General features: G+C 36.0%; 1 protein-coding gene across 2 annotated transcripts in view; it reads left to right on the top strand.

Annotated features, from left to right (window-relative positions):
• Positions 1–14,195, top strand: part of LOC150080764 (zinc finger MYND domain-containing protein 10-like) — a 131,239-nt gene that overhangs the window by 11,047 nt on the left and 105,997 nt on the right. The window contains exons 2-4 of one of the 2 annotated variants that reach the window (XM_090381671.1): positions 567–697; positions 4,849–4,998; positions 11,794–11,980. In XM_090381671.1, coding sequence (XP_090237797.1) covers positions 567–697; positions 4,849–4,998; positions 11,794–11,980 — 468 coding nt within the window. Of the gene's footprint in view, positions 1–566; positions 698–4,833; positions 4,999–11,793; positions 11,981–14,195 lie in introns of both variants that reach the window. The other variant, XM_090381670.1, reaches the window with a different exon arrangement.

The raw sequence follows: 14,195 nt of genomic DNA, 5'->3' as shown, positions 1-14,195 counted from the left end.
TCCAGTCCTAACCCCATGTGATTACTTTTTATTGGGATGGGCCAAGGAAGAAGTGTAAAAGAGTAAACCTAGGAATATTGATGAACTTGAAAACAAGAGCTGTCAGGTCATTTCTGGTGTTCCTGTCCAATTCTTAAGGAAGGCCATAGAAAATATACCTGCCCATTTAAAAAAATGTGTGGAAAATGCTGGGGGCTCCCATTGAATTGTTGTAACTTTCAGGGAACTAATGGCAAACAGTAAGCTACAAATCAGAAAAAAAATGTGCAGTGCTATTTTGTATATTTTAGGAAATATAACATTTTTAAAATAGAAAATAGGGAGCGACTTCCCACCCACCCTGTATATTTGTTTTTGTCATAAAGATTAGAATCATCTTGTTTATTGATCAGATCTTTTATTTATGTTAAACAAAAAGAATTGTGATATCTATAATATTTACGAGTATAATATCATGACTACCTTTTCTTTTTTATTGATTTTTTTTTAATTGGTTGGAAATTTTCAACCAGTTCTAATTTTTTCACTGGAAGTTTTTATTGACGCATTTCATTTCATGTTTAAAGTTATATCATGAGGCAACTTTGATGACATTGCTGGAAGCAGTTCTGTATCACCAGGAAATCATTGAATCTGCTGAAGATATGTTAAATGAGTTGATAGATTATTGTTGTCATAAACTTAATGATATTAACAGGTAAGGCCAGTATTAACTATATCCTAAGTTCTATATTTTAATTAGATCACATTGCTTGTATAAATAAGTGCAGCAAATAGATTTTAAACCGAAATTTGGATTACATTCTGTAGGTTCCATCAAAAGAAGTGTGGGAATTCTATGGTAATATTTTCAGTGTTAATGAAAAACATTTTTATTTTTTACTTCAGAATGAAGAATATTAACTATATCCTAAGTTCTATATTTTAATTAGATCACATTGCTTGTATAAATAAGTGCAGCAAATAGATTTTAAACCGAAATTTGGATTACATTCTGTAGGTTCCATCAAAAGAAGTGTGGGAATTCTATGGTAATATTTTCAGTGTTAATGAAAAACATTTTTATTTTTTACTTCAGAATGAAGATTTAGTATTAGTACTGGCAATGTGATGCAAGGAAGCAAAGCTTATACAGCATCAGCCAAAAAAAAAAAAAAATTCACTTCTTCATTTCCTTCCAAATAATTTGTCCAAAACTTCCTTAAATTTATTCAAAGAATGCACCTCAAAAACACTAAGTGGAAGTTTATTCCAATAATTGATTACTCTTTGGCTGAATAGGAATTTCTGTACATCCTTGATTTTTTTTTCCCCCATAAGTGATTGGAATTTATTGTAAACATACTTTGAAACAATTTCCTTCTTTATTCAGGGCTTGAACAAAGTGTTTCATTAAACCTAGCTTTACATGCACAGAGATAACAATATTTTATTTCAATCTACAAGTTGCTTGCTTTAATATTCTTTGAATCTGGTAGAGACTGTCTTGGTGGCTGCACTTTCCTTTCCAATGTTCACTTCTTGTTCAATTATCTTTCCCACCATCATTTTAAAATTTAAATTTATGCCTTTTTAGTCTTTTTTCCATCAGCATTTAGTTTGCTTAACCTCTTTAAAGTGTTATATTCATTAATTAGGTTACTACTCAGATGTAGCTTCCAGAGAGACTGCAATTTATGGAACTCCAGACTTTCTTGGTAAGAATATCCTTTTGTAACCAAAACTAATCTTGTTGGTCTTCTCTGCACCCTTTCCCACATTAGCATTGACAAAGGCACATGATGCAAGAATAGCATCAGCCAAAACAAAAAAAAAAAAAAAAAAAAACCCTTATTTCACCCATCCACTTGCTCCAAATGTTTGTGAAGTTCTGCCTTGAATCTATAGCAGTAGTAGTGGCATGTGATGCAAGAAAGCAAGTGTATGAGCTTATGCAGCATCGGCCAAAAAAAAAAAAAAAAAAATCACACCATTCCCTCCAAATACCTGTCCAGTTCCTCCTTAAATTTATTCAACCTATCAACTTCCACAACGACAGATGGAAGTTTGTTCCAGCAATTAACCACCCGCTGGCTAAAGGCAAATTTCTGCACATCTATTCTACATCTATCTTTTCTTAATTTGAATTTATGCCCCCTTAGGTTCGTAATCTGAACAAGTGGAAGGATCCCATCAGAATTCAGCGTGCTCAACCCATTCAAGGCCTTATACACCTCAATCAGATCACCGCGCAGGTACCTAGTCTCCAGCCACTGCAATTTGCAGAACTTAAGCCTCTCTTGGTAAGAGGATCCCTTCATTCCCCTTACCAATCTTGTTGCCCTTCTCTGTACACGCTCAAGTAAATCTACATCCTTCCTAAAATGAGGCCTCCAGACCTGTACGCAGTACTCAAGGTGTGGCCTGACCATTGCCTTATACAGAGGGACAATCACCTCCTTGTTCCAGCACTCAACCACCGCTGGCTAAAGGCAAACTTCCACACATCTATCCTACAACCGTCTTTCCTCAATTTATGCCCTCTCAGGTGATTATTCTGAGCAAGAGGAAGCATCCCATCAGCGTTGAGCATGCTCAAACCATTCAAGGCTTTATACACCTCAATCAGATCACCTCGCAGGTGCCTAGTCTCCAGACACTAATTTGCAAAACTTAAACCTTTCTTCGTAAGAACAACCCTTTGTTCCATTCACTAATCTTGTTGGCCTTCTCTGTACTCGTTCCAACAGCTCTACCTTTGTTGTTACCTTGTATCACTCTAAATCCCTCATTTTTTTTTTATTTTATTGTCCATGCTCAGCATAGGTTTAGCATTTGTTGCCTTTGACTGCAAAGGTCGGCTATAAATCGGTGCTTCTTTTTTGGACTAACTCTATTAGTGGAGTCACTCTAGGGTTCAGTGCCAGATCTCCCTTATTGTGTTCAATAAATATTAACAATAGTGACGAGGGTGTATCAGGCTTAATGTCTTAATTTGTTTGATAATACAAAGGTTGGCAGTCTGTTTAATGACAGTAATCAGGATATGCTACTGCAACAAGATCTAGAAAAATTAGGCAAATTGCTGAAAAGTGCATTTGAGGTTTAACATTGACAAATTCAAAATGCTGTGTATCAGTAACATTAATCCGTGAATAACATTCCAACTGATGGTGCCGCACTCAAGGTAGCAGAGAACAAAACTACCTGGGGAGGTAATTATACAGTCATGCTTGAAGTTCTCTGAGCTGTCCTGGCAGACTGCCAGGACAGCTCATAGGTTTCTCTCAGTGATATATGGGAATTTTTCCACTTTGAGTCAAGTACTGCATACAGTTCTAGAAGGAAGTGTCATTTTAGGTAGGATGTGGCTCTATTGGAATACGTGCAGAAAAGAGTAACAAGATTAGTTAGGGCCCTAATTGGAAAATTTGAGGGCATATTAGGGCACTCTTATGAAAAAAGACCTTAGTCCTGCAAATTGCTGTCTGAAAAACTGGGCACACTTGATTGGAGTCTAACCCCAGGGGCTCACATCTGGTGAGTATGGGATCGGCACACTCAGGGTCCTGAGCTGGATATCATCATTCTTCTCTTTCTTGGCGATTCCCTTCTACCTATCTCTCTCTCTCTCTCTCTCTCTCTCTCTCTCTCTCTCTCTCTCTCTCTCTCTTAGGGTAACTCGGGAATTTTTTTTCCGCTGGTGCAGCATAAGCCTATGGCTTCCTTGCACCATACAGGTAATAATAATTTATATGTTTGGCTTTAAATAGATTTACTTAACTGAATGCTGATGGCATCCTTCTCTTGCTCAGACAACACACATAAGTGGACATAAATTTAAATTGAGAAAGGATGCTTGCAGAATAGATATGATGGGTATGATGAGAATAATTGATTTTGGAACAAACTTCCATTTGGTTTTGTGGGAGCAGGAACTTTTAATTAATCTAAGCAGTGGTTGGACAAAATATTGGATGGGATGGACTGGTGATGTGGTTAAGTTTTTTTTTTTTTTTTTTGGTTGATGCTGTATAAGCTTGCTTCTTTGCATCATTTGCCACTACTAATACTAAGTGATAATCATAAAAAATAAAAAAAAAACTCCTAATTATAAAAATTTTCATTTTTGCAAATGTAAAGAGATGATGGTTATTGGTTATTTGGTTTTTAGGAGCATTAGCAACTAAGGCCATATTGCTCCGGGATATGCGGTGGTCATTCTCTGACCTTTCCACATCCTCCGTATTTGGTGGTGACGGGCTCGAACCCCGGTCTAATCAAGAAGCGTATGCTACGCACTGCTGCTCCTTCCCACCTGGCTACGGAGGCGCGTAAAGAGATGAACAAGATATGAAGTTACATTATGTTGATGTATAACATTGGTTGTTAAAAATTAAGTTTGCAATTTTGTGAATTACAGAGTTAACTGTATATATTTGCAACATAATTATAGTTGAATTCATATTAACTTTTTTATTTTTATATTTAATAAATTGTATATATTTTTCATTTAATTCAACAATTACTAAATGGTGAATGCTAATGTATCTTGTGCATTTAAAGAATAATTTGGTAAATAAACAGTGGTATGACTGGATGTATTCTGTACTGAGTTATTTAGATGTCATGATTTTTTTCATAATTATTATAATAACAATTATTAAAGTATCTGAAATATTTTTATATATAATAATAATAATGTAATAAATACGAATTTTGTTTGCAATTCTGAATTTCTTCTTTTTTTTTTTTGATATTTTATGAATACTTTAGTTGTAATTTTATATAACATTTTTTTCTCTTTTGTTAAAATGAAATTATCAAATTATTTGTTAAAGTTTAAATTCTTAGGTATTTATCAAACAGTAGTGTTGAAGAGAACTGCTCTCTGAAGGAACATATAGAAGACATCACAGAAGAAATGGAAGAATTACTAAAACAAGAGAAAGTACTGGCCTTTGATACTGCTACAAAAGCGGTTTCTGTACTGTCGTATATAATAGAGCACTTGTCCAAGTAAGTTGTTATACCAAAAAACTTTAAAATGTATTTATGAAACACTTTATATTATACTTTTTAATTTTTGACAAAATATTTTTTTATTATGATACAAAACACAGGCAGTTGTTGGAAGCTTAGTTATTCTAGTGCTGTGAATGGGGTGCGAGTTGGACACCAGAAGAATGGATTTGAATTTCCTTGGACTGTAATTTTTGGGATATACATGGAGGAGGAGGTTTGTTTCCAGAGAACAGACGTAGTGAGAATAATAAAGAACCGTTAGTTTGTGAGTTTGGAATTTAGATAATGGCTAAATGGGGTTGGTTGGTTGTTTTGACTGGTTTGGAAGAAAGAGGAAGAATTACAGATATGAGTTCTGAAAAAAAAAAATAAATAAATAAATAAAAATTCCCATGAAAATGCCTATATAAAAGCATGCAGTAGAAACTGAAAATCTGTGTAATAGGGAGCAGATTAGGCTTATAAAAGGAGGGGGAGGGAGGGAGCGAGAGAGAGAGGGGGGAGAGAATTAACTTAACTACTTCATTTGTACAGAATCAGCAATTGTAGAGTAGTCTGAGGGGCGCCCCCCCATAGCAGTGAGAATAGTACTTGATATTAACCAGATTTGCAATGTATATAACACTGCAAATCTGGTTAACATCAAGTACTACTAGGAGTAAAAGGAAAAGCCTTTTTTTTTTTTTTAGGTACAAATAGTCATGCCAAGAGTAATCAGAAGTTAGGATTAATCCAAGTAAAGAGGTAGGAGTTCTTATCTAGAAGTCTGAATATTGCTTAAAATAAGCATAACTAGCAGATTCACTTAATTTATGCAAAAATAAGACAGAAATGGGTTTTAGAAAGATTGAAGTGAGATAGGGATTTACTCAAAGAGGTAATTACCATCAGGGGTAAAGGGAAGGGTTTTTGCTTTTCTACGATGGTCTGAGACAGTATTTAAATTCTATACAGTGGGACCAACTGATGATGTTACCAACAGCAAATTCAAAATGGGAAGCATTCAAAGAACTTTTCTTGGTAGGCTTTACATACCAACTAAGAAATATTGTTCAATGTTTAGGCCTAAATGGGTGTCAGATAACCTAATGAGACATGTGGTAGAGAAGAAAAATGCATGGGATACATATAAATTAACGCGTAAAACAGAAGCCTATGATAGATATAAGCTAGTCTGTAACCAAGTTACAAAGGATGTTAGGCAGGCGAAGGCAGATTACGAGAAATCTTTAGCAAGGGATGCAAAGAAACACAGCAAAGAGTTCTTTACTTATGTAAACTCTAGAAGGAAGGGGATGAATCAGATTGGTCCACTTGATATCGATGGTTCAACTGTTGATGATCCTACTCAGGTAGCTAAATGAATATTTTGCATCGACATTCACACATGAGGAGTTATTCAACGAGGGGAATGCTAGAGGTGTATTCAACTCTGGCAGTAAGATAGATAATCTTGTAATAACTGAGAGTAAAGTGGAGGAGAAATTGTTGAAGATAAACACAAGAAAGGCACCTGGGGTGGATGGGATCTATCCAGTTATATTAAAGGAGGCAGCAAAGGAAGTAAGCAAACTCTTAGCCATAATTATAAGAGCTTCCTTGGACTCAGGGGAGGTACCAATGGACTGGAGATGTGCAAATGTGACCCCAATTCACAAAGGAGGATCAAAGGCTGACACAAGAAATTATAGACCTGTGAGCTTAACTTCTGTTCCAGGAATATTAATGGAGGCACCGATTAAAGAAGCACTGCAGGATCATCTAGACAAGACTTCAGTTATAGCTTGGACACAGCATGGTTTTGTTAAGGGGAAGTCTTGCCTGACCAATTTGATTGAATACTATGATGCAGTCACAAAGAACTGGATGCAGGGAATAACTTTGATATTATATATTTGAATCTTAGAAAGGCTTTTGATACTGTTGCACATGGAAGACTGCTGCACATATTGGGGCAGTGTGGCATTGGGGGCAAATTGCTGCTATGGATAAAGGGATGGTTGAGGGGGAGAAGACAGAGAGTGGTAATCAATGGACACTGCTCATCGTAGACTAATGTTATTAGTGGAGTTCCTCGGGGTTCAGTGTTGGGTCCATTATTGTTTTCTGTATTTATAAATGATATTGATGATGGTATATCAAGCTTATTGTCCAAGTTTGTAGACGATACAAGGGTTGTTAAGGACACTACTGACGCTATGTTGCTGCAACAGGATCTGGAAAGGTTGAGCAGATGGGCTGAGAGGTGGCAAATGAAAGTTTAACATTGACAAATGTAAAGTACTACATATGGGAAACAGCAACCCCAGAGCAACATATCAACTCTGTGGTACTACACTGACAGTGGTAGAGAATGAAAAGGACCTGGGGGTAATTGTGCAGCCAGATATGAAGTTCTCTGAGCAGTGCAGATGGGCTGCAAGAGTAGCTCATGGTGTCTTGTCAATGATGTACAGGAATTTTTCTAGCAGGGTTTTTGTTTTTCTAGGAGGTGATTATTCCCTTGTATAAGGCAATGGTCAGGCCACACCTTGAGTACTGTATACAGGTCTGGAGGCCTCATTTCAAGAAGGATGTAGAACTGCTGGAACGAGTACAGAGAAGGGCAACAAGATTAGTGAATGGAACAAAGGGTTGCTCTTACGAAGAAAGTCTTACGTTTTGCAGATTTACAGTGTCTGGAGACTAGGCACTGGCGAGGTGATCTGATAGAGGGTTTGAGCATGCTCAATGCCGATGGGAATCTTTCTTTTGCTCAGAATAATCACCTGAGAAGGCATAGGTTCAGATTGAGGAAAGACAGATGTAGGATAGATGTGTGGAAATTTGCCTTTAGCCAGCAGGTAGTTGGTTGGTGGAACAGATTTCCATCCCTTGTTGTAGAAGTTGATAGCCTAAATAAATTTAAGGCTTAGCTGGACAAGTATTTCGAATGAACGGAGGGGTGAAATGGAGGTGTGTGTTTTTTTTGGCTGATGCTGCATAAGCTTGCTTTCTTGCATCATATGCCTCTGCTAATGCTAACTTCTCAATTTGCTATTGGAGAATTTCTTGAAGATCAGCATTTAAGAACCTAGTAGTGAACATTAAGGTAGTTGTGATTGTTTGTACAGAATAACGTTAATAAAACTGGATGAGTAGTTAGTGCATTTCCCGCAGGAAAAATAAAACTGATTAAAATCAGTAACAGACTTTTCCAGATCATAAATTAATTAGAATAGTTAAGGCATGAGGGAGCAGGTTGCACCTCACTCTCTTCATCATAACTTCCACCCACTCCAAAATGCCATCAAGTGATGGAACTTGAAATATCAAATGAAAGAACTTTATCTGAAACATACTGAATAGCTTAGTGTAGTTAGTGACTGATTTCGAATGGTAACAAGAAAATAGGTAAACAAACATAAATCATTGATAGTCATACCAAGGCAATTGTATATCATCAAAAGATAAATGCAGAATGGTAGTTCTTATGCCAGTGTTTATCATAATATACACCGATGAGCCAAAACATTATGACCAGCTAGTTGTTATGCAAATCGAAGCAACTGCAGGTGAACTATGGCACATGTGTGGGTCAGGACATGGTATAAAAAACACCTGATACTGAGCTCCATTAATCAGTGTTATATCTTGTTCTTCAGATGAGGTGCGGCACCTCCGTAGCCAGGTGGGCAGGAGCAGCAGTGCATAGCACACGCTTCTTGATTAGACCGGGGTTCGAGCCTGTGCCCACCAAATACGGAGGATGCAGAAAGGTCAGGGAATGACCACCGCATATCCCCCCGGAGCAATATGACCTTAGTTGCTAATGCTCCTAAAAACCAAACAAACTTCAGATGAGAGAGGCAGTGGACTTAAGTTCGACAAAGGCCAAATGTAATGGCCAGAAGACTGGGTCAGAGCATATCTGAAATGGCAAGGCTGGTGGGGTGTTCACGGTCAGGCGTGGTTAGTACCTAATGAAGTGGTTCGAGGAGGGTAAACCCACGAACCGCCAGCAAGGTGTTGGAAGACCACGGCTCATCGATGCTCGAGGTGAGCGAAGGGCTCTCTCAGATAGCACGTGGCAACAGAAGGGCGACTGTGGTGCAACTCCGCCTGCAATTGGAATGCTGGTGATAGGGGTAATGTGTTACAACACACAGTACATCAAACCCTGCTGAAAATGGGGCTGTGTAGCTGTAGGCCACTCTGAGTGCCCATGCTACAATTCACCAGCAACAGCTCTTATAATGGGTACGCGAGCATTGAAACTGGATCTTGAGTGATTGGAAGAAGATCGCCTGGTCCGATGAATCATATTTCCTGTTGCACCGTGTGGACGGCCAGGTATGTGTGCATCATTTACCTGGGGAAGTGATGGCACCTGGATGCACCGTGGGACAAAAACAAGCCGGTGGCGGCGGTGTCGTGCTTTGGACGATGTTCTGCTGGGATACCTTGGGTCCAGTCATCCATGTGCCAGGCACTCTGACATCTACTACCTACCTAAACATCATTGCTGACCAGGTACACCCTTTCATGGCAGTGGTCTTCCCATCTAGCGGTGCCATCTTTCAGCAGGATAATGCGCCATGCCATATTGCCCGGATTGTTTGAGACTGGTTCGCGGAACATGAGGAAGACTTCCAGGTATTGCCCTGGCCTCCAAATTCCCCAGATATTAATCCCATCAAGCAACTGTGGTTTGTGTTAGAACAGCAACTCCAATCTGTGGCATCTCAACCATGGACCTTACAGGAGTTAAAAGATCTGCTGGTTACGTGTTGGTACCAGATACCACAAGAACTGATTACTCTATATTAACTAATCAGTGCCATCCCCTAAAATATTAAAAAAAAAAAAAACAAAAAAAAAACTGGCTTATTTAATATACATTTCTGTTACATGTTTTAATAAAAAAATTAAAATTGTGGTTATAAAAATGGCAACCAGTGGGGCAACAACCCCAGATAGTGCAGGCGCACAGAACTCGGTATCTGTACAGTAGCACGACAAAGATTTTTGTCTTGCAAAAGCAAGATGATAAACATACTGGAATAATCAAAACATAAAATTGAAAATGTTGGCAATTATTTAGTCTTTATTTCGGCACCCCTTTCAGCTTTTAACTTGAGGTAAGAGCCTCGTTTGTCTTACCCTAGGCAGAGCTCTGCAAAGAAGGTTAGGCAAGCTAAGGCAGACTATGAGAAGTCTCTGGCAAAGAATGCAAAGAAAACAGTAAAGACTTCTATGCTTATATCAACAGTAGAAGGAAGGGGATGAATCACATTTGGACCACTTGATGTCTATGGGTTAACTGTTGATGATCCTGCTCAGGTTGCAGACAAATTGAATAAATATTCTGCATCTACATTCACACATGAGAAATTCTTTAGAGAAAGGGATGCCAGAAGTTTTTCAAACTCTAATGAGGAGCTAAATGACTTTGTGTTAACTGAAAGGAAAGTGGAGGAGAAATTGCTGAAGATGGACATAAAAAAAGGCACCTGAGGTGGATGAAATCTATCCAATTATATTAAGGGAGGCAGCAAAGGAGGTAAGCAAACATTTCGCATAATTATGAGAGCATCCTGGGATTGAGGGAGGTCCCTATGGACTGGAGATGTGCATTCCCAGTCCATAGGGCTTTGATTCATAAAGGGGGATGAAAAGGCAACATTGGTAATTACAGACCTGTTTGCTTAATGTCTATTTCAGGGAAAATAATGGAATCACTGGTTAAAAAATAATGCAACACCATCTGGACAGGTGTGCAGCTACACTGCAATCACAGCGTGGATTTGTTTAGGGGAGCAGTCTTGTCTAACCAATCTGATCAGTCAAAAAATAATTTTGACATCATATACTTGGGTTTCAAGAATGCTTTTGATACTGTTGCACATAAAACACTGCTGTAAAAACTGAAGCAATATGGAATTAAGGGCAGGTTGCTGCAATGGACAAAGGTATGGCTAAGTGGAAGAAGACAGAGTGGGTTATCAGTGGTCACTGCTCTTTGTGGACTAATATTATTAGTGGATTTACCTAGGGTGCAGTACTGGGTCCATTGTTGTTCTCAATATTTATCAATGATATTGATGAAAGTATATCAGACTTAATGTCTAAGTTTGCAGATGATACAAAGGTTGGCGGCTGGTTAACAACAGTCATCAGGGTGAGCTACTGTGACAAGTCTATGAAAATTGAATTTATGGGCTGAGAAATGGCAATTGCAGTTGGACATTGACAAATACAAGGTACTGCATATGAGTAGCAATAACTCCACAGTATCTTATCAACTGTGTGGTACTACCTCAGGAAAGTGGAGAATGAAAAAGACCTGGGGGTAATTGTGCACTCAGGCATGAAATTCTCTGAGCAATGCAAACATGTTTCCCGAACAGGTCATGGGGTTTTGTCAATGATATACAGAAACTTTGCTAGCAGGGATCAAGAGGTGATTATCCCTTTGTATAAGGCCATGGTTATCCCAAATCTTGAGTACTGTATACAGGTCTGGAGGCCTCACTTTAGGAAGGATGTAGATCTGCTGGAACAGGTGTAGAGAAGGGTGACCAGACTGATGAAGGTTGTGATTAATTTTTAATCAAATTAATTTGATTAAAATTGATTAATTTTTAATTAATCAAAAAATTGATTTAATTATTCAATTTGTATTACTTTAATTGAATTAGTATTAAATACTTACTAAAGACCAATTTTTTAAATATTTAAATCAGTACAACTTTATGTTCAGAATAGCAAACTTTTATTTTATTTGAAAGTTCACATATTTTGCTATAGTTTGCCACCTAGTATCACTCATCGGCTTCTTACCATTCATGATACACCATTGTTATTTACAAACCTCGTTGTGAATTCTCCTTGGATCCAACAGTCAGCTGATGGTAGCTATAGCAAATACATCAAAGGAAAATGGCAAAATGTTAATTGGGAAGAAAGAAAGCAGCTTACTAAAACTGAGGGACAGGTAAGACATGTTTGATCTTACATATATATATATTTTTAGGCAAGTTAACATATATGCATTAAGTGCCTATTGTCTTCATGATGTTTGTTCATCTGCCTCCATGTAATAACTTGACATCCAGTGGATAAATTTTAATGAAATTTTATATTTGGCTCTTTTGGAAATATATTTTAATTATCCTAAATTTCATTAAAATTTGGCCAACAGAAATCCAGAAATTATTATTTATTTATTTATTATTATTTTATTTTTTTCATGCACACAACATAGGCTATCTATATGCTGTATATTCTAGCTGATGAACTGGATATTATATTTGTTGCTCTGTGCTGATTGAAATATATGCTTTGCATTTCATGCTCTTTTAATTACAAAACATTTAATAAATATTACATCAGGAGAAAAGTACAGTGAAGCAAAAACAATTATTTTTATATACTATTAGTTACCCAATTAGTGAAGTGAAAACAGTTTTTATAAATTATTAGTTAAGCAATTAGTGAAGTGAAAATAGTTTTATTTGTAAAAAAATAAATTTATTTTTATAAATTATTAGTTAATCAATTAGTAATTAATTGATAACAAGATAATTATTTACTTTTTACTTCTATTAATCACAGAAAAAGAAAAAATTCGGTTAATTTAAGAAATAAAAATCTAAGGTTCCTGAAATGTAAAGCATTGTGAACATTAATAGCTAGCTTGTTTTATTTGGCTACTTTGTTAATATTTTGACAGGATGACTTTGACTTGTGCAGCAAATTACAAATATGAAAGCAATTATTTATGTTTGAATAATTTTATCATAAATTTCATTGTCATGCAATGGAATATATGTTAACCTAATTATATTGTTAATCTAGTGTTGTTCAAATTACATCTTAATTTAGATTTTATCAAAAATAAGCATGTTTTTCCTCAGTAATAGTAGAAATAGCCATATTCTTAATTTTTAATTAAAATATGGCTAGATGAATAATAGAAGCAATGAAATCATTCATTTTCATTAATCAGAATTTACTGTTTTTTCCATTCTTTATATTATTTTAGTTACACTTATTTTCCAATGATTTTAGTGTACAAAAAAATGAGAAAATAAAATGTAATTTCCCAAAATTTGTACTAACTTTCCATTGCCTGGGCGAATATCTTGTCAATGTTGTCAGGCAATAATTGAATAATGTCTTCTTTTGGAAATTCCAGTAAGCATATTTGTTTATCATAGTTGAGTATTGTGTTCCATTGTACTGTTTATCAGTATGAAGTTGAAGTCTATTCATGATTGAAGCATATAATAATCAAAGTTATGTATAATAAGTTATAATAATCATCATCATCCAAATCTTAACAGATTTACACTCCAGTTGGTTTTAAAGAATAGTTCAGTACTATAAATCAATCCAGGACTAGCAGCCTTCCATTCTACTATTTACTATGCATAGAACTCACAAATTTCAGTTCTTTTTGTGCTTCTGAAGTACAGTACTGTAATGTATGTCCATTAAAAGTTAAGTACCTAGTAGCAGGAAATGCAGAAACTACAGATAACAAGTCAGTTTTGTTGAAGGGGCATTAGATTTAGGCATGGTTTTTTTTTTTTTTTTTTATTTCAGTTGAATTTTTGTTTTCTGACAAATAGAAGTGAAAAGTATATAATTAATTAAATTGTCGGTTAATTACTAATCAATTAACTAATGATACATATCATTAATTGTTTCATTTTTCTGTCTTCTCTGCTGAGAGACAGTGACAGAACTTGGGCTTACAGTGCTTTAGAAACGACTATATTATCCACGAGTTGGTTGAAAGTAACTGATATTTTTAATTGAATAACATCACCCAGTTGGCAAATATATTATTCATTAAAAACTCGAGGACACTGTTGTGACTAGTTTCAGAATTATTTGGTTCCATTATCAGTTAGCCTCAACAACGTTGAATGTTGTCCCCTGGCATAAAGATAGAAAAATTAATACAGTGTTGAGTGCTTTCTCTTAAACTATTTCTATAGCTTCATTGAAATAGTATTTCACTTCTATACTTGACAAAAGTAATTGTTTCCATTTTGTTGTACATACTTATATTTCAATTTTTATCAATTCCAAAAGGACTTTAAAAAAGAAACAAATCTTTTTATAAAATAAAAAATATTTTATTTTGACAAATCTTTCTAAAAAGCTAAATATAAAATTTTGTGAAGATCTGTCCATTGGAG

This window comes from Mastigoproctus giganteus, chromosome 9, assembly GCF_048544385.1.
Source record: "Mastigoproctus giganteus isolate SK-2022 chromosome 9, ASM4854438v1, whole genome shotgun sequence".
Lineage (NCBI taxonomy): Eukaryota > Metazoa > Arthropoda > Arachnida > Uropygi > Thelyphonidae > Mastigoproctus > Mastigoproctus giganteus.
The sequence above is the reverse complement of the archived record's forward strand: the minus strand, read 5'-3'. Positions and strand labels throughout refer to the sequence as shown.